The sequence below is a fragment of the Hesperophylax consimilis genome, chromosome 5 (genome assembly GCF_061612785.1).
Source record: "Hesperophylax consimilis isolate HC1 chromosome 5, BYU_Hcon_1.0, whole genome shotgun sequence".
NCBI lineage: Eukaryota > Metazoa > Arthropoda > Insecta > Trichoptera > Limnephilidae > Hesperophylax > Hesperophylax consimilis.
The window spans coordinates 9,531,413-9,557,559 of NC_142840.1; the positions used below are offsets into that span (position 1 = coordinate 9,531,413).

Below are 26,147 nucleotides of genomic sequence, written 5' to 3' on the forward strand. Positions count from 1 at the left end.
AAACAGGCAATTATTTCGTTAATTATTTCTGAAAGAGTAACTTCAGTTTTAGTTAAAGTATGTTAATATCCTTTAATTTCTTTATTTCAATCGGAATGTTGTTGAAATACTTTATTCCTAAATATTTATAGTTATTTTATTATGAATTATAATTTGATAAGAGATTCAGGAGACAAATACTTAAACAAATATACAATAAAAAATGATTTAAAATCAAGTCAATTACCATTTTTTGTGATTCGTGCCTAAATAATAAATTCTTTAGAATATTTTAAAATCATCTCTAAATAGTATAAAATAAAGTCGCTTACCATGTCTAACTGTCTGTGTGGGTAGTTCTTCGAAACTAAGCAAAGAATTCTGATAGGTTTTTCACTATCAGTTGGAGAAATTATTCATTTATTTATATGGTGGTTTTTGTGTATAATACATGCGTATTATATTAAGTATCATTTATAGAAAGTAGAGAAAAGTCTCCTTACTGCATACGGGAAGTATATCATATACGAGTAAGTCTATGAACAACCCGTTTGCACTGTTTGCAGGCTCCAATACAAATATATGGATCGGTGGGCTTTCGGTATACTGTCCCTGTTTTTATCCATTCTTTACCGACCCGGGGGACAAAACTCTTAGTTTAATATGTGAACGCAGTATTTATGTAACCTGTCAAATACAGGGTTTTCCAATAAGAGGTGTTATTTTGGTATTTAATCGTAAAAGATCAATGGTTTCATTGCTTGTGTGGCACGTAACGCCGTCTTGTTGAAAATAAACGTTGTCCAAATCAATACCATCCAATTCCGGCAGTAAAAAAATCATTAATCATCTCTCGACAGCCATCCATTCACCGTAACTGTTGCTCCAGCCTCATTTTCGAAAAAGTAAGGTCCAATGACTCCGCCGGACCATAAACCGCACCAAACAGTCACACGTTGAGGATAAAGAAGATTTTCAACAATAACTATTGGGTTTTCCGAGCCCTAAATGCGACAATTTTGCTCAAATGGGCCTCATCACTCAAAGATGATTTGCATTTGATTCACTCAAGTGAATTTTAATAATTTCAATGCGTTGTTGAAGCGTGTATTACATCTACCGAAATAGCGGGCTTTTCAAAATAACACCTTTTATTGGAAAACCCTAAAATAGGAAAAATAACAAAATAATATGAAATTTGATTTTTAAAGATGTTTGATTAAGACTAACTTAACGATGTTTAAGGTTAGAATCGTGCGATATTGGACTGTTCTACAACGGAAAATCGTCATCGTTGACATTGAAAAAAGTTATATAAAATATCAGATCTCTAAAATCGGCAAGTAAAACACAAAAATAATTATCTGTCCAATTTTTAGTAAATATCTATCTTACTAAAACATATTTTCATTGTAATTGATAAGGTTTCTCCGGGCCTAATTAGCAAATAACAAGTTCATTACAGTTGGGGCTATTGGGTAACCGATCTTCAAACTTCAAACTTCAATGAAAGTTTGGTGAGAAATGAGACCCTTTGTTCAGATAATAAGGCATGGGGCAACTCGGACACAATTAGAGAACCCAAATTTAAGTCAAAATTTTCCGTAATTTGGTTCAATAATAATAACATATTAATTCCCCACTTCGTCCTAGTTTTGATACTCTTTTTCCGAAATTTATCTATCGTGATTTTTTTAAATATACGAAAAACAACATGCTTGTGATTTGTGATAACTCCCATACAAAAATCCATATCGTCGGGAGCCAGCGGAACTATCGAATTTCTATTTGAGGAATGTTGTACGGCCGAAGGAACTGTAAGAATGGAAAAGCTATGAACGAGGAACGAAGGGAAGTATATAGTAATTGGGCTCTTCAAATCTAGTCACTAATATTTCAGTAGTAGTAAATTTGAGCTTTGTTTCAATTCTGAGCATTAGTGGTCTCCTACCGGGTGGATTTTCAAAAAAAAAATTGAATGGTGATCTTACATAATGGCGATATTGAAAGTAGTTTCCACTCTGGAACGTTCCGAAAATATACTGTACGGGACGTATTTGCCTGCACAAGAAAAGACTGTAAATAATAAGCACCGGCACACATCAGCCCTCAACCTGGGTAATGATTTAAGTAAAACACCGTGAGGTGTTCTATCCAAACCATCATAAAAGAAAGACGATTCAAATAAAAATTCACATTTTAATTACAATTATTGTACTGGTATACAGAACGTACAAAGGGGTGTAGCTTATAGGTACTTCATATTTTTTACAGCCAACCCAATTCACATAAAATAGTTATATGTATTTCAATACAACTGGGTTTTAATACACAGATAAAAAACTGAGACAATCGGAAATCTTTCAGCAATAATTTCAGATTGGAGCTGAAATTATTGCTGAATTATTATTGATTGATTATTATTGATTGATTATTAAGATTTGACTGCTGCAGCAGTGGCCAGTTCAATTGGTAGCCAGCAGGAATCGGCCAGCCTCTAGGTTTTCAGCATCAATGGCTTATTCAGTCGGTAGCCAGGAAAAAATGGTCAGCCTTTAGGTTTTCAGCATCAATGCAGCAAGGATTGTACAGCCTCTAGGTTATCAGCGGCAGTGGGCAGTTCAGTCGGTAGCCAGCAGGTATTCGTCAGTTGCGGCATGGTCATTTGATTATAAGAGCCGGCACGCGGAGACGCCCCATTATTGTAATGATGACAGATACGTCTTGCTCAGCTGATAGAGTGCCGGCCGTAAACAGCTCGTCGCCAATAGTTGTAATCTTTAAAATGTTTGTGCCGTGATGGAGGAACAGAAGCGACTACAGATTTCAGTTGACACTCAGGAATTTATAATTTTTAATTATAATTAACAGATCGCGATTCAACTGGAGGTGTTCCGTCCACTCGTGGTAATTTTTAAACTTGACTGACTCAATATTTTGTTTTAACTGGGGATTTATAATTTCTCCAACAAGCGTTCTTGTGACATCAATTACATCAAACAAAAAAACTTGTTTACTGTTCTAAACGCAGGTGTTTGTATGAGTCAGCGTCAAGTGTCCAATATTCTTTGTTTTTCCGGCTTGAATCGCCTAGTAACCGATTATTTTGGTGCATTTTTCAACTGGCAAATTTTATAATAATAAATGCAATAAAATCGTGTTTTCATGTTCGATATATATACCGTTTATTATTTTAAGTGAGTAAGTTGTGAAATGACAAAAATTAATAAAAAATTCTTACGCACGCAGGGATTTGAACCTATAACCTCCAGATTTCTGATCGAGAGCCTTACCCCCTACCCTCATTAAAATTTTAATGTGACGTCTCGTCTAGAGAAAACATGATACATTGTTGACAGATAAATTGATTTTAAAAGCACAAAATCTTAATTATTTAGCGAGCTGAAATAGTTGGAGACAAAAATGGCTGAATACTTCTTGACGCTGGAGAGTTTTTAATAGTTTTCTGCTTTTTTAATCAACAGTTTGAGAACGTTTGATTGTTCACTTTAAATCTTTACCTTTGGGTGTAAGTTTAAAGGGAGATGCACTCTAAAACTTCTATAATATATTCTTCCCTCAAAACGAATGTTTATTCTCGCAAATTATGTTCACGAAACCTCTCGCGACGGAGCGGTAAACACACCGGCACGTATTGCATGCCGCGCTGCATGTTGTTGCCGCCTCAATGTTGCAGTCGGGTTTTTGTTACACTTTTACTCCGACACCCACACGGACGCTCTGAACCCCATTGTTGCCTTTCATAAATGCAGCAATGGAAATACTGTTCTGCTGCTGAAAACTCCGTTGTAACCTCTCTTACCATTACATGCATCCTTTAGCCATCAGCGGTATACCTATACAGAAAGTTTTTCCCTCAAATGCTCGAATGATTCCTCGATGCTTCCCTTTGAGATACGTCGTTCACAAGTTTCGAGCTTCGGGAACATATTGTTCCACGGATTTTCCGTAATCGAGAAACTTCCTGCGATATTTGCCGATTGTCTAAGTTATTGCTTCTATCCGATTCTTGAGACTCTGATTAGAAATTCCCGGCCTGTGAAAAGTTTAATACTACTTTCGTATGAAAACTTTGCTCAGAGCATTTATAGGGCTTTTAAGGAAGTAATGCACACTCTTCGTTTTAGTGCCGTGACTGTTTTTACTTGGGCACTATCGTTATTTTACGATCAGACTTCTGAAAAGGTTCTCGGAGACTTTTATGGGAAATGGTTTTCTTTCATTTGACTTTCTCAATTATTTCCGGTCGCATTTTTCAAGACTAAAAATAAATTCCACTCTGAACATATTTCATTAAGTTATTGAAAAGGTTCTTCGTATTTTAGCAATATAAAATCCAAAGGGTTCGATTTCTCAAAATTGCTTTTCTCAAAATAATACAGATTTTAATGTTTCTTACGCTATGAGGAGGGGAGGGGTAATGAATGTCCTTTATAAAATGTATAGATTCTTTTATGTAGGTCCAAATATTTCTTTACACTGAAAAATGGATAATTCCTTGTTGCTTGGATTCCATATTTATCAATCCGCCTTTGCATAACATAAAAAAATAACCAACAATATTTTTAGGATTTCTATAAAAAATATCTAATTTTAGAAACGTTCTCCATTTAAAAATTTACCTATAGTAATGAGAACAATTCCGTTTCTCTGTACAATGTTTTCACTTTTTTCGTGCTGTGTCTAAATCGTTTTAAGCATAATTGGGAAATCCAATTAAATTTTATATTGTAAATGAACAATTCAAATATCACACGATAATGAAATCAGGTAATAACAAATAAAATGTATTCAGTACAATTTCTAACGCAAAACACAAAAGTGATGGGATACTTAATTATTTAGTACATTTTTCAATTTTAAAACTGATGTTTCAAACAAAGTGGATGATACTCTCAGCATCGCTCTGTAGTTAAACTAACACTAGAAATTGAAACGTTCTAATCAGACATTCTTTTTTCTCTTTTTCACTCCCTTAGCTAAAATTCCTTCAGTCCCACAGATTCCCCTAGCTAAACTTCCTCCAGCCCCAAATATGGCTCTAAAAAATATATGTCTGTAGTCCTACTGCCTTCGGGCAGATAAAAGTATAGTAAAGTAGGAGAAATAAAAACCAAAATTATAATGAACACGTCGTTGGCTTGTTTTTGAAAGGGCGTTTTTATACGTGTAAAAAGTATATATAACGTTGAACTATTTGTAAATCATATATCATTCAATAATGGTATAAAACGACAGGAATCCTTGTGATAAAGTTCGTGTTCGGAGTAACCAGCTTTGTCCAAAGCCCGGAGGAGCGGAGAAAAGTTTCCTTTCGTCGGCGATGATCGTAGAGAACTAAAGTCACGATAATGAATCTAATTTCACGCGTTAGTGTACCGCCAAGAAGGCGTCGCGGCGTGCGGTTTGGTCGTCGCGACGCTAAAGACTCGATTTTTCAGGTTTGGCGTAACCTGAAAGCGGCTTATCCGCTATGTTTAAAAACAAACAAAAATTTTCTCGAACATATAATTTTTGCAACGTTGTGCTAGTCCCATTATCCTATATCAAGATATGAAATTGTCACAACAATAACTGTAGTAAAACATAAACGTGTTAATGCTTACAATTGAAGAAAATCTTGGAATGCATGTATAGGAACAGCGGTAATTCATTTAGAAACATTTTACAATTGTTCTTTAAAAATTAGTGTAAATTCAAAATCAGGACAGCGGAACAATCGGGGAGAAATTACTATTATTATATAGGTGAAACTTATACAGCAAACTGCATAAAAATAAATATTTTATTGTTACATTGATTTTTTTTTATTTGGGCACTAATGAAAAAATGACAAAATATTTTTTTTGGTTTTTCATGAATTCTTTCGTTTCGAAAAGTTTCGCGATGTGAGAGCGGAACAATGTATAATGTGGTTTTTTCATTCGTCGATTCCAGAATATCCGTTATTTCAATTTAAAATTTGTCCCGGTAAATCGAGAGCTAACTGTAATATCCAAAAGCACTGCAATCTCTGGCAGATCTATAATGAAGAGGAGAGTTTATCAGCCGTGTGAAGCAAATGCCTCGGGTAGAAGCGTCAGTACGTACAACTGGGCGGGATAGGATCGTCTCTACTTCAATTAAGGACGATTGTATCGGATCGAGATATCCCTGAGATTGGATTCTCGCAAATGAATTGGAGGAGGGAGACGGCTTTAGGTAAAAGATTTCTCGTTAAACAGTTAAACGAATTAAAAGTCAATTTCGAAGGCTCTTTTTCGGAATGTAATTAAACGAGAGCAAAAACCAGACTCTTTTTTTATCCCAAACTTTTAATATATTTCGGTAGATCAGTATTAATATCATTTCGTTTTCAGTTTGGGTATCGCCGCCCCGGAAACCATTTATTGGATAACCAACACCTCTGCCATAGGTCATCCTAAGTGGTTCGCTAAGTTTCGTGATTTAGCAGGTGTGCCTGGGTTCGTGAGATGAGGTTTGTCTAGGTATTCAGGATTCTTGGGCTGATTTGAGGAGACAATTTGAACTCTTCAACTGGTTTCTAGTCCCATCGCCTTGCACAACAGTGGGAGGGATATGTTCATATGTCCGTCACTCCTGGACACACTGACATCTAGATTCCTATCCAATAAGCATACCTTTTAACGTCCCAAAACGTCCTCTCCTTCCTTTCATAAAAAAGCCCTTCCACACTACATCCCAAAAGATGACATTTGAAAATAATTTCCTTCGGGTCCTCCTGCGTGGAGTGAATCTAATTAAAAAAATCAATCTTTAGTCTTGAACAAACTCATAATATTTTACTCTAAAGAAGAAGATGATACTAATAAATTTAAATAAATTGTGAAACAGAACAAGACACGGGAAATAAAAGTAACGAAGGCAACTGAAAATCGAAGCCAGTATGTCTTACCGGGACAATAAATAATTGTGGTATTGTCCTAGTAAGACAAAGATCCTAGGTTCAATTTCCAGTTGTGGCCGTTATTTTCTGAGTTGTGTTTCATGTTTTGTTTAGTTTTTTTAGTGTTATCTTCTACTTCAATGATTAATATTACGTTGGTGGGTAAAACCATCAAAAATTTATTAAAAATAATAGTTTAATAAAATTAAGTATTCTTAATATTTTATTTTAATAGCCATAAACCATTACTTCAGTTTAACACAGGAGCGTGAGCATCACACAACTCTATCTTAGCTTACACCACTTGCTTTATTCTCATTAATACATCATATCTTCAGAAATTGTGTTAAATTTGAAGAAATCAATTTAATAAAATATAATTTATTAAATTGATTAAAACTATCATTGTTTATCAAACTGCTCGATAGTGGCTTTAATGTAGCAGCTGCCGCAAAGTGATCGTGATAGACCCATTTATTGAAGTATGGTTAAGTGCTGAGCCTGCTAGAGGTTAATGCAATGATTCCCAACCTGGTCAATATCACCCACCAGTGGGAGATTTAAGTAGCTTGTGGGGCAATCAAGAGTTAAATGCGATTAAGGACTTTATATGATATAGTAGGCAATAGACACACTTTGTTCACTTAATGTATTATAAACACTGATAATTCAGCGATTGTTATGTTAAGATCTACGGCTGATGCAATTTGAAGGTTTTAATTTCACAAAGTTCCCAATGATTTCGCCAAAAAAAAGTATTTAATCTGACTTTCCGAATGATAAGAATAAACAACCTTATATATTTTTTTAATGTGAACCCAAAAAATAGTCCCAACTGCTCCCAAGCGTCTTAAGCCAGTTAGCATATGGCATCCCAATTGGGGTAGATTTTGAGGCTAAAAATATTGGGGAGGGGAAGAAGGGGAAGTACCTGGCTGTTTGTCTTTGGGCTTAGTAGGGGTGGGGCGCTGTATAAAAATATACTTGAAAAGTGTGCAATGAACCCAAAAAGGTTGGGAACATCTGGCTTAGAGTATTGAATACTAATCTGAATTGAGTTCATTATCCACTCAGAGGAGGATAGTATGCTTCACAGCACACCGTATCGCCCTTGGCACATTGTCCGTATTGTCCATCTGCTCAAATAACCGCCAAATAATTTAATCTAGCTTTCTCATTGAAGAGTCTAACGCTGGTAGTCGTGATGACAAAGCACTTCTTGCGAGCGCTGAGTGTGCGACTGTCGTATTTTATTTAAAATTCAGTTAATTGAATCTGTGATCTTAGATCAATACAAATGTGCGCGCAAGATAATTTTCTAGCCTCTCTCTTTTGATTATTATTTTTCGGAACAACTTTTATTGAGTAAAACCTCAAATTGTAATATTTAAATATTGAAGATAATATTAGTGATTTTTAAAACGAAAATCTGAAACAGAAAAATCAGAAAAGGAAACGGTCACATCTGGGACTCGAACCCAGAACCCTTGTCTTTCCGGGACAATGCTCTACCAACTGCGCTAATGGGACCCTATCCTCCTCGGTCACTTTAAACTGTATCATACTTCGAATAAGAACTACCAACATTGTATTCATTTTTTTCCCCAAATGAAAAAAATGAAGACAATGTTGGTAGTTCTTATTCGAAGTATGATACAGTTAAAAGTGACCGAGGAGGATAGGGTCCCATTAGCGCAGTTGGTAGAGCATTGTCCCGGAAAGACAAGGGTCCTGGGTTCGAGTCCCAGATGTGACCGTTTCCTTTTCTGATTTTTCTGTTTCAGATTTTCGTTTTAAAAATCACTAATATTGTCTTCAATATTTAAATTTTTCTCTCTTTTGACTTCACAATCATAAAACCGGTGACAGAAGGACACTGCCAGAATTACACATTGATGGTATTGCACATTCAGGAAATTACACCTACTGGAATTATACAGCCAAATAATTGTTGGTGAATAATATTTCCAGATATAGATTACAGATGCAGGAAAATGTTTATACCAATGATTAAGGTAAGTATGTTATAAAGCTTTTATTGTTTAAATATACGTACATTGTTCAATATTGTACGTAGATTTCAACGTAAACAGTAAAGTTTGTTAGCGAAGGCCTGTTGAGAAAATGTTGTTCATAAAGCGAATATGGAAGGAGGAACCTAGGCATTGAAGCGATTACTATAAATTACCATTCCAGCCGATAAAAAAGCTTTTCAATGAGTAAAAAAAGTAAATTCCTTTAGTAACTTTTGACAGTTTTAATAGGCCTATCCGTATCAAATGAGACACTCCGGAAGAGCGATTTTTCTGAGGAAATGGAGCTTGTCTCATATTTTAAAGTCAATTTGGTTTTTTAAGGCTCTCAGCGTTTCCGTGAAAACGACCCCAGCCCTCAAAGGAACCACCAAGGGTTGCGTGGAGCCCGGGCTACCCGTAATGGGATGGCCACATTGGGTGGTGTAATTTGACTGTAGTACGAGTATTTTGAGTTTTTTTATACTGTGATTGCGGGGTAACACGAAACGTCTGATTACAGGAGCACTAGTTTTAATATATACATATATATATGAATTACCCTGTAATATGTCATAACATATAATTTATGGCTTCATGTGACAAATAACTATTACCAGGTTATTTATCGAGGAATCTACTTTTAAACTTAACTTAACTTAAATTTTCTCTCTAAAATACATTTTGAAAAATCTTAAAAAACTATTCAAGTAACTATAGCTTTAAAGATATATTGAAATAAATTGTCAGTATCAAAAATATAAATATTAACCATAATTTTTTTGTTATTTTGAATATAATACCAAATCTTTTAGACTTACAAAACAATTTCCGTAAAACAAATAAGAAAACATTTTTTCATAAATTTAACGTTACCTTTGAAAAGCTTTCTCTTTATTAGGGTAGAATTTAGTGTAATATCATTTATAAAAGTAACTTTGCTACGTGTATTTTATAACCGAATAAACTGGAGGGATTTTTTCACGAAAGACTTCCGTATTTTTAAACTTTTTCTGAACAAAAATAAAAGAATTGTTCAAAAAAGAGAAATATGAAATATCAGGGGTTATTGGTTATCTAGATTCTGCGGTATTAGCCTTCTACAATGTTTACCTTTGTCTTGACTTAGAATGAAGTTTACGAGCTAAGAACTCAGGAGGAGTATGTTCAATCAAGTCTAGTAGCAGTTTATGCCCATGAATAAGGTAATTTTTTTAAAGATTATGTTTCCAAATAAACAAGTTATTCATATAAAATTAAATAAGGTTTAGAGAATATTTTTGGATCCACCGTTATCCAATTTACTAAGAAAATATCCAAATATTTCACGAGGATATTTGCAACTAAGGTCGCTATTGTTTTAAGGTTAGTTTTTTATTTTTATTTTAAAAGCGGAAAAAATACAATTTAAGAAATTTGTTTATTAATACTGAGTTATTACAGACGATTTCACTTACGTCAGAACAATCGAGTTATAAAAACTCAGTCAATATATAAATACGTAGGTACATCAATTACAAAAATCTACTAAGACATAGGATACATTACTTTTCATATGTCTTTTTAAAGATTAAAATATAAAACAAATGAAAGTAAGAATACAAAATTATAAAATTATATGAAAGACAAATAGTAGAAAAGTAAGAGACAGAAGAGATCCAAATAGAGAAACAAGTAATACATAATCATAAGCAGAAATGTTTTTTTCAGAATCCATATAAATTACCGACAAAAATGTCTACTTCAGCACACTCTATCTTATTATCTAAGGTCGACACATTTGGGTCGGAGGGCTAAAATAGGCGATATTATTTTTGAATGTATTCAGGTGAAACATGCTATGGCGTCTTAATCAATTGAAATTGGGAACATTTATTTCAAAATTTAAGACATAATGCAGTATCAAGATTGACGTGAATTATTTTATATTTTTCTACTAATTTAAGATAGGTCTGAAAGGGTGCTTACTTGTCATCAGTTTGTAACTCAATCTGTTTGATTCCTGGTCGAGTGTCTTGTGTGAGACTAAACAGGCACAAACTAGGTATTCACATAATGTAAAAAATCTGGACACATGAATTTCAAAAATTGGATTATTTTAATCTAATAGGCCAATCTTATTCACTATTCAACAATATAAAAACGTACAGTAAGTAAAGGTGTACAAATTTCACTACGCGTGAGCTTGTCGTCCGGTCGTTTAATGGGGAACACTCACAAATTCAGTTGTACAGTTAAAACTAATTGAATTTTTTATTTTCCACCTACCTGCAGTTCTTGCTTAGACAATCGAACCAATTTTCTACTTCGTGATAGTATATGTACTAAGCATTCTTTTACAGTGCCAATTTTGTAAATACCCCCAACAACTATTTATACCACATGCAAAGCGTGACTGCAAATTATTTCATGTTACCAAAATATAAAATAATCAGTTAGGTAGTGTTTTGATCGAATTTAAATTAAGAAGTAGATATTTAGTGAAGTGTATGATACCTAATGAATATCTGCACATCTTTTCTTATCTATGTACGTTCTTCTAAAACCGGGCTTCCATCCGTGAACATGCCTGACTCTTGCTGACGAATTTCTGTTGATGCTATGCACATTTCCACATCTTTCTGTATTGATGTACACCTTTCCGAAAGAAGGCTTCCATTAGTGACATTCCTTGCAGACGAATCACTGTTGAAGAAGAATTTTGCCGTCCACGTCACTCCTATATTATATTAACCCTTCCTAACACAGGCTTCGATCGGAGGATGAGCCCGACCCAGCGCAGCGCGAAGGACCTTGCGCCCTGACCGAATGGTCAAGTTGGTCCTCCTGCAGTTCACGTTGCGGGCCGGGGTCAAGGGTTCGATCCCGCAAGTTCAAGATCAAGGGGGCTTTTAAAAGGTGCCATCAGAACCTCGATGCCAGACCGGACTTACAGCAGACGGATGACTGTTATGGCGATGGACCAAACTGCGAACAGTACGATTGAATATGAGATTGATTTTTAGTAGTTTGGTTATTTATGGTTATCATATTTAGTTTTTAATATATTGTTTATCAGTTATTAAGTTTATAAAGTAGTATTGATAGTAAAAATATTGTTTAAATGTTCACACGTAGCAAATACTTTGTGGATATACCGTTCGTGTGGATGACCGGTCGGTGGCTGAGTTGACATTGCGTTTGGGTCCCACCGAAGCGAAGTGTGTTCAATTCCTCAGCTGGTTTAGTCCTCCGTCACAACATAATCAACTTTTTTCGCTTACTGTGGTGATACTAGGCGATTTTCAAACATTGTCACGTTATTCTTAACATGGGAATGTTTGTCTTTCTTTAAAAAAAAATGCGTAATTGGAATAAAATAACTTTGTTTTTAATACCACTTTATTGTAAATATATTACATAGTATGAACTTATAACTTTTTTGTTATATTGTATTCCTTACCGTTTTTGTCTGCCCAATTTGATATAAACGTATTTTTAAAAAAGGTAGGTAGCTGAAATGTAGTTAATGTAGAAATGTATTTTAATTTCTTGAATACTTTAGAAGCTTTATATTTTACTATGTTATTATGTATTTTTATGGTAGGTGTTTGTTTGTTTGATGGTGTAAAGTTGAAACATGTACGTCAACATGTGCATGTTTACGTATTCTCTATACGTTAATCAATTTTTCATGCTTCATTTATGCAAATTTAGTTTAAATTTACCTTTGTTTTAACGATGAACAAAATGAATATCACACGCCACAATAAATATAATTTTCAACCAAGCACAGCTAAAATCTTTTACAGAACTTTAAAATATCCCAGTTTCACAGAAAAACGCTTTTTTATTTCGCTCAAATGTAAAACATACTGGGATGGGAAAAAAATCACAAATTCCAATTTCCCTAAACCGCGTCAGTTTCCTATTCAATGAAAATTTTGCAATTTTTAACATACACTTTGAAACATGAAATAGCTTATAATTTAATTAATTACTTTAACTAACTGAATCTAAACTGTAGCAGTTATTTTACTCAATTTTAATATATTTTTTTGAAGTCGAAACTCAAAATAATGCCAAGTACAATAATTAAATTGTAAATGGTTTTACATAAAATCCTTTTTCTACCTGAAACAATATTATTCTCCTTCAATCAACTACGCCAAAATTAATGAATTAACTTATATTTTCAGTAGATATAATGCAAGAACTATTTTTTTTAATAAGTAAGCTTCCCACAGCAGAGCTGTTCAATTTATTTGGATGAGTATATATTTATTATTTTTAATTTTAGTGTCTGTGGGAGATTTTGTTTGTTTGTAAAAATCTGAAGTTTTGCGCACTTGACCTTGAAAACAACATCATCCCGCATCCACTTTTCCACTATTCGATGCAGAATTTTGGTATATAATTATTAAAAAAATGTTGGGTAAAGCTCGGGCAACACCGGGTACTAAAACATCAGATAGTCACATTCTAATTATCAGATAAATATCATACTTCATACAAGAATGCATTCCTAACCTCACATAATTACAGCTGATCGAGCAAAGAAAACTACTTTACCTATCACACAGTTTTATTTCTCAAGTTCAAAATGGTCGTAACGTTAAAGTCATACAATGTTACACGACGTACTTTGAAACGATGGAGCCAAAGTTTTATCTACATTAGTCAATGTACGAGAGTTTTAAATAAGTAATCGATTTTTTATGTACATGGCTATTGTTTTGTTCCCAGAGTAAAAGTTGAGGAGAATGCAGGAGAAGATGAAGCTAGTCCACCTGAAGAGCAGTCCTGTGAAACAGGTCCTTGGTCCGATTGGATGGACTGTTCGGCCACTTGTGGCAAGGGCTGGAGAATGCGAAGCAGGTCCCTACTGGCCAGCAGCGGGGAGGAACAACAGGACCAGGCTTACTCGAGGATGGACAGAAAGAAAGAGCGCTGGGGAGCTAATTCAGTAAGTACACCACAGATTCCACCAAAAATACCTGAGTAGAATACAAGCACGTTTATAAGATCCTGGGGTGTGAGAGAGTTAATATTTTCCTTGCTCTTTTAAATGCCACGTGGACGTGAATCGAAAAATTGATTGTTTTAAAGAATGATCCAAAAGTCAATTTTTATAATTATGTAAAACTTGTCTCAATATCATTATGGAACTAAAATGAAATGGCATTTCGGTGTCAGGCATAAGGAAGTCTTTCGTAAGAGAGATAGAATGCTTAATAAATGTGCTAGGACAAAAAGTATTGAGTCAGTGGCGACATTAGTTTCCATTCAAATCTATGAAAGGCTTTCTAGTGTTGTTCACTTTATTGAATAACCAACTCCTCTACCGTAGATCACCTCAAACGGTTCACTGCGTTTGGTGAAATAGCAGGGGTGCCCAGTTTCATGGGGTGAGGTTTGTTTAGGCCTTGAGGGATGGATTCATACGTCCGTCACGTCAAAGAAATTTCCTTAAAAATTCCTTCCACACCGGATCCCTAATATTACATATGCCCTGAGAGAAATTAAAGAGAGTGGTAAAGAGGCATGGGGTAGTTTTTTAGAAATCTTGTACAGACACGATCTGCACCGTATTATAACATTTAAATAGATTAATATCAAAAAAACAATTATTCACAGTGTGAATTATTCACGTGTCAAGTATTCATGTTTAATAAAAGATTTTTATTTCTTGTGAAAATATTGGCGACCAATTTCACGTACCTACGAATTTTTCGGTACACGGCGATATATCGAATTCTTTTAAAATCATCGGGTATTCAAAACTAACCACATCCTCTTATATTCCGTCTCGGTTCTCCGTAAATACACGTTTTTGCTTTTGATATCACTACTTCCTTTGTACTTGTCTGATCATTTGGAAATATCGTTCGGGCTTCAGGATGCTTGTGGTTAGTCGATTGAAAGTCTTCTTCTATCTCCCGGGAATTAGACTATTATACTTCTCCTAATCAAATGGAAACTGAGGACGGGAAACTTATTTTGAATGGAGAAAATTTGAAAGCATTCTTCTGTTTTCCGAATTTGTTAAGAGTTTTTACTTAGAATTATCTTTACAAAATAGAAATTCAATGTTTAAAAATAAGATATTTTGAAATTGCAAATTGACCTCGTCGGGTCTAAGAAACTATTTTTTTGCGTGGTAGTTTAAATACATTTTACAAATATTTTATACAAGAGAAATTATTTATTTTTTTTACCAAAAATAACAAATAAGCCTTTATATCGTACCTATTCGAGAAATAAACCTTTATTTATTGATGTGAAACTTATCACCTACTTAATTTTTTGTGGTTCTCAGAAAAAAATATGTTCGTTTCTTTGACTCATGGAAAGATTTTAGAAGAAGAAAAATTTGATTTTTTCGAATTAAATTGTAGGTATGTACAGAATCATAGCCTTCTCATCCATATTCCAAATAGTAAAAATAAACTTACGGGTTTGCCCCGATGAGATATCACTATTAAGAATCTAACCATTTGTTTATTTCATTTATTAACCATGGTGGTTTCCAACCTTCTTCTTACCTTTCTCGTTTCTCGTCACTAAATATTTCAGTCTACCAAAATTCTTAAAGTGAAATCAGCACGACATAGTTACACTGGTGAAGGCACTAAGGTATATAGATAGAGCTTTCATTGGCGTTCGATATATGGTACACAAAATCGGTTAATTAACCTCTTTGAGATATCACAAGCTTCAGTTTGTTTCGAGCGCTAGCCGGTCTCAGCCGATAAATGCCAAATGCCGACATTTACGCTAAGATACTGTGCATTCAAAGTGAGTCGTTCGTGAACGAACGGCTTAGTGAACTGGATCTCCACAAAGCGGCTCGCTAAAGTGAGCCGCTTTGTCCACTGCTACTGTGCATGTCGTTATAGAATGATAAGAAATGTTTACTCTATTATAATACCGCAATGGATGAAGGTCAACGAAGGCTTGAATAGTCCGTGTACTTTAACTCATTATTTTATTTTTCCACCAGCGTACAAAGGAAGAGAAAGATGAAGCCGAAGAACAAGACGGTGAAGGTGAAGAGGAAGAAGAAGAAGAAGAGGAAGATCCTCAGTCAGGGGACTTGGAGACAGATAAGAACAGCAGATGTCCCAACGTGCAGTTGGTGCAAAGGGTCGAGTGTGAAGGGGTTTTACCATCATGTGATATCACGGAGGAAGATGCTAGACGTAAGTGGATTTATGTATTGTTTGTGGTGTTTTACACTTTTAACATTTTACCGTTTTCTTTTATTCTGTCTTACATTTTAAATGATGTATTTTAGAAATTCCTGGTACAAATAAGTGCTTTACGGAGAATTTCAGAATACGTTATCATGACAAAATGAAACATTGATAAAACAGAACTAAGTAAAGTGATTAAAAACATTAAACAAACAACACACCTAACCTAACCTAATTTTTTATCATGTTCTGTTTTATCAGGTTATCGTTCTGAGCATTTGAATTAAGAATTGAAGAAAAATTAAAATCGATATAAAGCTAATATTTCAGAGAAGGTATATCTGACAAATCAACGAGAAACTTTTTCAAAAAAACCCTTCGGGATAAAAAAAAATAAATTTTCTGCGATTGTCAATATAACCTCCACTCACTTTTATTTATATCAAATGTATGGGAAAAAATATAAATCCTTTTTTTGCTTAACGTTGTTTTACAAAACCTTCCAATTAGGTTTCTCAAATTCAAAGTTCGTCGCGCTCGTTTATTTTAAGCTTTGTAAATTAACTTTTTTACACATTTATTTTATTTTGTAAATTTACTTTATTTTTCTGGCTATATCTAAAATCACCAAAAAGGTTTATATCTTCTTATTTTCTACATCTCTCATTTCAAATAAGATTTATTTATTTATTAACATTAATAACATATTATTTATATATTTAATACGCACGGCCTTGAGATGATTTTTCACAAAAATGGGACTTTATACATTTTCCAAATATAATTATAATATTACACTAAAACCGAACTTATTGCAATGTCTTCCAACCAACCCAAATGTTGAAAATTACGATATCAACAAAAAAATATCTTGCTCTGTGAAAATTATCGTAACTTCAATTCATACTAATATTGCTTTCACTTTCCTGAAATACTTTCTGGTTGCATGCAAACTAACCTCACTAATACCTACTAACCCTTCTAGAGATATGCAGCCTCCCCAAGCTCGTGGGCCCATGCAGGGCTTACGTTGAGAGATGGTTCTTCGATCTAACGACCAAAGCATGCGAACCATTTGGTTACACAGGCTGCCAGGGGAATAGAAACAATTTCGAATCCTACCAGGAATGTCTGAGGGTTTGCAGCTCATATAAAGGTGGTTTTAACCGTACATTTATTTAAATGTTGAATATAAATGTAAATGGAGTTTTCAGGATAAAGTTTATTTTAGGTTGTTGGATTACTTTGAGAATTTCTCTCAAGGTATTTCCTATAGAGAACTTCGGTGATCCTCATTTTTTACTTGGTTACTTGGTTAAGTGGTAAATTTTTCAAGTACAGTAAAACATTCTATAATCTATTTATTTGAATCTATGAAATAGATTAGTGAGAACAGGGTTTCTATGGAATATAAACCAGTAATTTAAATCATCTTCAACTTTCGTTCCGTAAATTGACCATAGTTTCTCCTAGAATAATATATTCAATGGTATATTTCACAGAATCTAAATACGAAATAGATCAGTGAGGGCAGACTTTCTATGGAATAGAAACCCAAATTCAAATCGAATTCAACTTAATCAGTTATAATAGTTAAACTTTAATGAGAACAGGCTTTCTATGAAATACAAAACTATTTAAAATTTAGTTCTTTAAATTGACCAGTGATTCTCATAGAATAATCCAAGTCTGATTTTTATATGATCTCTATCACAGAATCTTCACACGAAATAGATCAGTGAGAAGTGAGAACAGGCTTTCTATGAAATAGAAACCTAAATTTAAATTGAATTCGACATTCGTTCTATAAATTGACCATTGATTATGATTCTCAACGAGGTTTTGAATCGTCTTCAACTTTTTCGGAAAAAAATATGAAGATGATTATTTAATTGGAGAAACAATCTGTTGTACAACATTAAAAAAATAATAATAGAGGAATATCTTTGATCTACTAAAACTAATTTAATTAACTAAAGGAATGTCGCAAATGTGTGTATTATTATTATCCGATTTTATACTCCACAGGAACTTACCATTAAATAGTTACATTATAATCTCAGACAAACAACCTATTAACATTAATTAACAATATTTAAAACGCGAAACGTGCACTCACTTTGACAAGCAAAATTTAGCTTCTTCTTTCAATGCAAGTATGCACCAGAAAATGTTTTGAAACAAGTTTTTGAAGAATTTGTAGTACACGCTTGTTTTGCTATTTCACTGATTGGATTTTCCACTGCAGTGCTTTAGCAAATGATGTGAAATGATCGAATTAATTGCATACCCGATCCGATTACATTTTCACGAATATCATCGTAAATATTTGACTTGATTGAGTCAGAATTCCAAAGAAATTACTGGCTGAATAGGAATATAAAATACGCCATGAAATTGAAACGATTAAAACTGTGTCATAATTTGTATTTATTTGACAAAAATTTTGTATTATGAAAAAAGTTTAATTTCTCAATCGTAGTTACGTGATTGCTGTTAGAACAACACATGAGAAAAAAGGTTATTTGTGCTAGAAATTTTCTGCTGTCCAAAAGTTAAATAATTTTCCTCAGGACCTATGTCATCTTTTAGGATCCTGAGTGGGAGGTAATTTTTAAGGAAAGGACGGAAAGGAGGATCTGGGAAGGTAAATGGGTTGCCTACCCCCCACTCCTGGACACATTGATCCCTAGATTCATAAATCTAGGAATCAGTGATCAGATAGTGATAAACAAATTAATATGTCCCTCTCACTGCGGTGCAAGGCGATGGGTCGAGCGACCAGTTGGAGAGGACAAAGGGTCTCCCTAAACAAGCCTCTCCCGATCTGGCACGCCACGCAGCTGATGGGAAAGCGCATTCTGAACGCAAAAAAATCACATCTAACCTTGTCATCAAACGGCCAAGCAATGACGAGAGATCATTTCGTTTTTTAACATTGGAAAGGGTTAATGTCCAAGTTCCAGAGATAAAATCCCCGTTACTCTAAAAAACTTTCTTCTCGAGTGTTCTCGATGAATATTGTTTCCATATTATAACAAAATGACACAACAAAATGTTTTACAACATAAATAAATTAATCTTTCATTTCTTCAACAATAGCAAAGTATCTGTGTAGTGTTATTTCAACGAAATACAATAACTACAATGAAAATAAATATATAAACAAAAATAAATACAATAACCTCGTTTACGTCACTGTTGACTAACATGTTTCAAAACCAATAGTTTATTTTGGATCAGTTGCATCAAGATAGAAAGTAAATATATTATTACACAAAGTATTCAGACCAAAAAACATGATTTGAAACATGTTTGTAATTTTTATTAAATAACAAAGTTGGTTATTTTGTTTATTATGGCATTGTTTCATTCGGATAAAAATTTGCTTTTGTTATTGCACGTTTCTAAATTTGTTTCTTTTAGCTATTTCTAAGTGATGTGTTGAATGTTTGCGGTGAATAAATGTAGATGTTGGTTTCTTGCACGCTGCAATAAGCAGAGGATTTAAAGAGGATTGATAAACTTCTATCCGAGGACAGTGAAGAAGTCAATTCGGTCATAGTGGTGACTAACCAAACCGTGTACGACACGCCCCAGCAGGATGACGACCCGGATGTATTCTTTGGTAGGGATCTCGCAGTGATTTGAATGTTCTGAACTAACAATTTTATATTTGTTGCTTGTGCACTTAAATTATAAAAATGCACTGTAACACATTTACTAAGAATTTTCAGCTTATTTTGTACATATATCACATAATCATGACGCACAAAATCACGATGTCAATCAAATAAGATACTTCAGTGATATTATTTGATTGATAAAATTCGCTGGAGTTATTTTCAAATATTTTGCAAAACAGAGTTAGTAAAAAATTAAACATTAAAACACAATACGCCTAACTTAAAATGAATAGTGAAAACTTGACTCATTACAATGACATTTTTTGGTTAAAACGGTCTTAAACCAGGCTCAAGGCCGGCTTTACCGCGTCAGCGTTGAATGGGCGTGTAAAAATCTAATTTGCAAGATGGAATGTCAATAATTATGTAATTAAAACTTTTTAGAAAATAGCCTTGAAAATTTTATTTGATATTTTTTTCAGGCTCTATTCTACAGAACACTGTTCAATAAATTATCATATGTGATGTCCAACGCCTTATTGTTTTTTCCATGGCTTATTTTTTATTGAAGGCATGCTTACTTGACTAAGTTTTATTTTCACCTTTACAAAACTTTTTTCTTGCACCTTTTTACAAATTTTGAGTTATATTTTAATGATTACTAACCCGTAACTGTTTCGCTTCACAACAGGCCGTGGTCAATTCGCAGGCTTGGATGCAGGAAACCAGGTCGGCCCCCGCATAGCCGGGGATCTATCCTCAGTAGAAGTCACAGGAGACGGATCGCTCAGTGGATATGACGGTCCGACTTATTCACCTGGGTCTAATGACATAGAAGATCCACAACAAGGACGACATAGAAATCCAAACAACAGACATAAAGGAAAAGAGCAACGTGAAAGGGAAAGGGAAAGGAATAATAACAACCAAAATAGACAAAGAGTCAACAACAGGAGAGATTCAAGAGAACAAGACGAAAGGAAGCAGAGATATCCTGATGATGAAAGGCAGCAGACATATCCTAATGATGAAAAAAAGCAACGATATCCAGACAGAGATGATGAGAGAAAACAGAGGTATCCAGATAGAGATGAAGGAAGAAAATCAAGATATCCTGATAGGAACAGGCAGAATGAACGAGCCAGTAATGAAGACGAATACGTAGCAGAAAGCAGGTTTGGTCATGGACAGAATTCTGGGACTAGTGGAGTTATAGAAGAACCAGTTGGGCAGATCAAAAAGTGCGAAGTGTCTCCTTGGTCTGAATGGAGCGAATGCAACGCCACCTGCGGAAGAGGATTTGAACGAAAATCGAGATTCATTATTGTGAGTTTAATTTTAAATCAATATTTATTGTTGTTAATTAAGTAAACTGTCATATTATCATGACATATTACATTTATTATTTGAATTCAACATTTTTTTAAATTTTATTACAGCAACATCCGGTGAACGGTGGACGGGGTTGCCCGAAGAAACTGTTGAAAAGAAGAAAATGTAAAAACCTGCAGCCTTGCAGGAACAAGAACAGTAACAGCAACGAAGATAACAATTACGATTCTACCAATCCCACATGGGGGCCTGGCAACCCCATCCCTCATGGTAAATATTTTTAGAGAATGAATGTGAGCGAGTGAACCCTTTTTACTTCCATACCATTATTGACTTCTTTACCATGTACTTTATAAAACAAAGATTTTCAATTGATTGAAAAGTTTGTCGATCTACTAAAATTATTCTAAATTGCATCGCAGTAAATCACAAGTTAGCCATAATTTCCTATGAGTAATTTTGCAGCAAACTGAAGAATGCAGAATTATAAACCCTATTGTGTTCTAATTTGTATTTTCTGTTAAATTTTCAATAGCCAGAAGAGATTGCATCATGTCCGAGTGGTCTCCCTGGAGTCCTTGTTCTGAGTCCTGTGGAGATGGGGCGGTGAGACAACGCACAAGGGGCATACTTCGCCCCTCCGCAAACGGAGGCACCCCCTGCGCTCCCAGATTCGACAAGCAGTCGTGTGACCTCATGCCTTGTCGCCTTTGAAGGTTAAAAGAAAGATATTACTTCGACACTCAAGAAAAGGAATAAACCCAGATCTTAAGAAGAAGTGAGCTGTGATTTCAACATGTGCAGTCGTGCGTTTATAATTTACGATTGTCTTGTATGATTTTCTCAAAGATTTTTTAATATTATGAGAATTGAACGAGAACTTGGGATGAATTGTTGATGACCTTTCATTCCTTTGAGTTAACAGGTACATTCAACACCTGAAAATCTTATTTTAACGTAAATTATTCACGGTTCCAATCAATATGAACCTTACTCTAAAATCCTCTCTTCACTTCGTGAGTAGCAGCGGATCTGAATTTAAACAAAAAGATAATATTATCTTTTATTAAATATTCAATCATCAAAATATTAATGTGTATTTTTTTATGAAATAATGGAATGATAACAAAGGTTTAAATGTCTTCTTGTTTGACGGCAATATAAATTTAAACATTAAATTTGCCTGCGAGAGAGTTGTAATTAATAATTATCATCATAATATCATCTGCTATTCTTGGACCGATTTTGTAAAGAAACGAATATGGCGGGCCAATAGTCAGACTGAAAGAAATAATTATTGGTTGGTTTGTTATTTAAGGTGCAATACAATTTTTATTATCGTTTTAAGGAACACAGTAAAATTAATATTGTATGATACTCTTGTGGCTTATTTTATATGTACTTTTAGTACCTACTTCATCCCCACAATTTGCTTGTAGATCAAGTAGACTCCGTGTAATTACTAAGTAGGTGGCTGGTGAAATGTTATTGTAATACATTAATCAAACAAAAGGTACACAGTTAAGCATGCAAATTCTAGTTTGGTACGCCATTATTTGTAATATGTTACACTTTGTGAAATTAAAAATAATTAGTTGCATAATGTAATCAATGAAAAATTTCGGGCGAATGTTATATTCAAACGCTTAAATAGTCTGTTAGGTTGCTTACACTGTGAACAAATGTGTTAAATGTTTTTTAAATTTGAATATCATATGTTTTTATTTATTAAGAATGTTTATTTTTCTAATGATATCAGCATTTACCCTTACCAAATCAATGATGCTTATCAATAGTGATAATTTATTTGTACCGTATTAATATTTAAAACTATATTAAATATTTCGCAAAATAAAAACCTTCTTTCAGGTACCTACTGAAAATTGCTTTTATAGAAAATACATTGAGTCATATCGAGGAAAAGAGTGATATAAAAATCATTGTATTTTATTCATCAAATGTATATTTTTAAAACAAAATTTTCACAACGCTTTATATAAATCAATAAAAAGATTATAATGAAAAATATTTCGTTTTAAAATTTTTAAAGTATTAAACTTTTCATCGCAGTGCTTTTGAATTGATTATATGAAAAACATCTCTTATCCACTAAGCACAGTTCTAAGAAATTACGCCTGAAATCCGTTTTTTGCCCATTTCATCTTTATTTGGCCTGCAAATAATGCAAAAATAATCTCCCGGTCCACCGGTATAAAAAAACATTGAATTCATCGAGCATTAATTTGATGAACAGTAAATACATGTCCTGGGTATAAAACTATTTTTTATGTCTTTTTCTTTAACAGATTTTAATATGTCTCTAAAATAGTAGGGGAAATGGGTAGGAGTGAACCATTTTTTTTTAAAAACGGTTGTACTGAGGAAAGGGAACAAGATAAATCAGCAGAGAAAGTTGATAACGTTTTTTGAATTTTTATTTGCATGTAACACATAACTGATATACATATATTCAACTACATACTCGTAGTATATATGTTTATGTAGTGTTCTTGGGTCTAATTGGACCCGAATTCAATTGAGTAGTGTAAACATTATATTGGGTTATTTTCATCTTATTTTTAAATATTTAAATTTATTGGAATATTATATTTTACATCAAGTGATAAAATTATTCAGTAAATCGGCTATTAAACACAATTAAAAACAGGTGTTCAAGAAAAGATACTTTATTGATCAATTCATTATTTTATTTTTTGTTATCCCATTAATCAATTAAAAAAAAGAAAACTTTTAAACTCTAAACACTCAAATTCTACTCTCCCCTAAATTGAAACTATTCACAAAACTTTTTTTTTTGTAAATTCTTTTTCGAGGGAAAAAATTACAATTACATCGGTCAAATCTGACTCGAGAAACGACTTTACTCCGAAAATTTAATTTGCAGTGTTCTGTGGCTATTTTATTTTTAATTAATTTATTTTTAAACCAATTAAGTGAAAGGATCTTCATTAGACATTCATTATTTCAATTTTATTTTTTTATTATTACTTATTTTTTTTTATTTTAGTTTCTTATTATCTTAGCACTCATCGCAATATACCTACTGGTTCACTTCTAATCATGTATGGGTATGATTGAACCACGAAGTGGGTGGAATTGAACGTAACTGTGGTGTTATTCTAATAAAACCAGCTGTAAAAATAATAAGGTTTGACTAAAACATAATTCCAATCAAAATATAAAATAATAATGTAAATTAAAGTGAAAGTTTGGCACTTTTTACGGATTCATTAATATAATATTAGACGTCTTAGTAAATTCGACCACCGCTATCTTTGATTGAGTGCAAAAGTCCTAAAACAGGTATTTTTAACTGTCAGCTCTTTTTCTACACCACGGCTTGTATTTATAAAGATAGAGGTGATTCTACCAATTTTCCATTTCATTTTAGGCATCCGAAACAAGTTAAATAATTCCCCAAACAAATGTTATGTATAATATTCACTACAAGCGCACATTTCTTGGTACTACATCGTTCATCATGTGCTTTTAAGAACCAATCAGCAAAGGTGTACAAAAACAGTACATAAATATTACTTTAGCACCGAAAAGCACGGAAACCACAAGTACCCGCAAATTCGGGCCACGGACGGCAACTGAATGTGACTGCTGAACGCGCAGTAACTACTGCACGTGATGTGTTGGTCAAGATTTGAAAAAGGTTTTGATTGGTATTTCACAATCACATGGTCAATGATTCATGCCTCTACATGGGTCACTCCTCCACATGGCTCACTCTTACCCCTGCTCCCCTATAAAGCGGGATAATGACATGTATTGGCTCCATTCGTTAAATGTGTCGACAAGAGATATTTTTCAAATAAATTTGTAATGTTATGTTTAGTTTCAATCATTCACAGAATATGTTGTATTAGATGTAATTACATCAAAATCTGGTTTGTACGAGACAAATAAATATGCCTCGTGAACCAAATAAATGATATTTACTTGTCGGTGGTATTATGTAGAGCTACTTTTATAACAATTGTAAAAAAATAGTTATAGTATTTGTCAGTGATGTAATTAAGAGAAAGAATGTAAATACTTATTTTAATGTTAACCAATAAAATATCATTACATTTTTAAGGAGGTTGAAAAATATCGTAGGTTTAAAAAACATATTTTGGTAGAAAGCTTACCAACTTTTGAGGAGGGAGTGACAATAAATTTCGTTTTAAATGGAATGGTTGTAAATAAAAGCTAATGTTTTTAGGGAGAAATGATTTAACAAAATATAATAAACCTATTATTATGTAATAATTACAATATGGAATGTAATTATTACATAATAATATAATAAACCTATTATTATGTAATAATTACAATATTTAATGTATGAGCATTTCAAATAAAATACTTTAAAATAAACATTTATTTTTATTTTTTAGTCGCCCTGGCAATTAAAGGAAGCTTTTCAAAGAAAGGATGAAAGTAGATTGAATTCTTTTGAAATGAGATTCCTGAGACGTATGTGTGGTAAAACCACGTTTTATCGTGTTAGGAATGTGGAGATCCGCAAAGCGTAATGATGTTAGCGTAATGGGTAAGTTTAAAAAAGGGACGCTTAGATGGTTTGGGCAAATAGAGCGAATGAGCGAAGATAGGAGTGTAAGGAGGATATATGATGCAAATGCGAATGGTAGCAGAAGTCGGGGACGCCAGAGGAAGACATGGTACGATCAAGTGAATCAGATACTCGAGTCGGGCCATGTAAAGAGGCAGAATAATAGAAGAGTATGTATGAGATGAAGTATGAATGTGAATGAGACAAGGAGTGTTTGCCAATACCGAGTTGTTTGGCGGTCCTTGCTCTGTGCCTACTCCTGCGGGGAAACGGCGTGATGGTTTGTTAGTTAGTTAAATTCCCATCCGCCTGTGTTCTAAAGATTGCTATCCTTTTGTTGAGATGGGAGATTTTATCAAACGGACAACTCGTTTCTGCACAGAGTCGAGTTATCTAATGAGCAGATGTGTCCTAAATTTATGTCGGTGGCTTACCTAAAATGAAGTAAATACCATAGACATATGAAAATTAATAGACGAAAACTTAAAGGCGAGGGGTCAAACCAGAAGT

General features: G+C 33.7%; 1 protein-coding gene across 4 annotated transcripts in view; it reads left to right on the plus strand.

Moving 5' to 3' along the window:
- The window catches only part of LOC149423499 (spondin-1), a 312,969-nt gene extending 287,560 nt beyond the window's left edge, over window positions 1-25,409 (plus strand). For 2 of the 4 annotated variants that reach the window (XM_089631589.1, XM_089631591.1), the window contains exons 10-17: window positions 11,668-11,895; window positions 13,645-13,864; window positions 15,902-16,100; window positions 17,080-17,250; window positions 19,597-19,722; window positions 20,412-21,046; window positions 21,160-21,322; window positions 21,588-21,766. In XM_089631589.1, coding sequence (XP_089487715.1) covers window positions 11,668-11,895; window positions 13,645-13,864; window positions 15,902-16,100; window positions 17,080-17,250; window positions 19,597-19,722; window positions 20,412-21,046; window positions 21,160-21,322; window positions 21,588-21,766 — 1,921 coding nt within the window. Of the gene's footprint in view, window positions 1-11,667; window positions 11,896-13,644; window positions 13,865-15,901; window positions 16,101-17,079; window positions 17,251-19,596; window positions 19,723-20,411; window positions 21,047-21,159; window positions 21,323-21,587 lie in introns of all 4 variants that reach the window. The other 2 variants (XM_089631592.1, XM_089631593.1) reach the window with 2 other exon arrangements.
- Window positions 25,410-26,147: the final 738 nt, after the last annotated feature.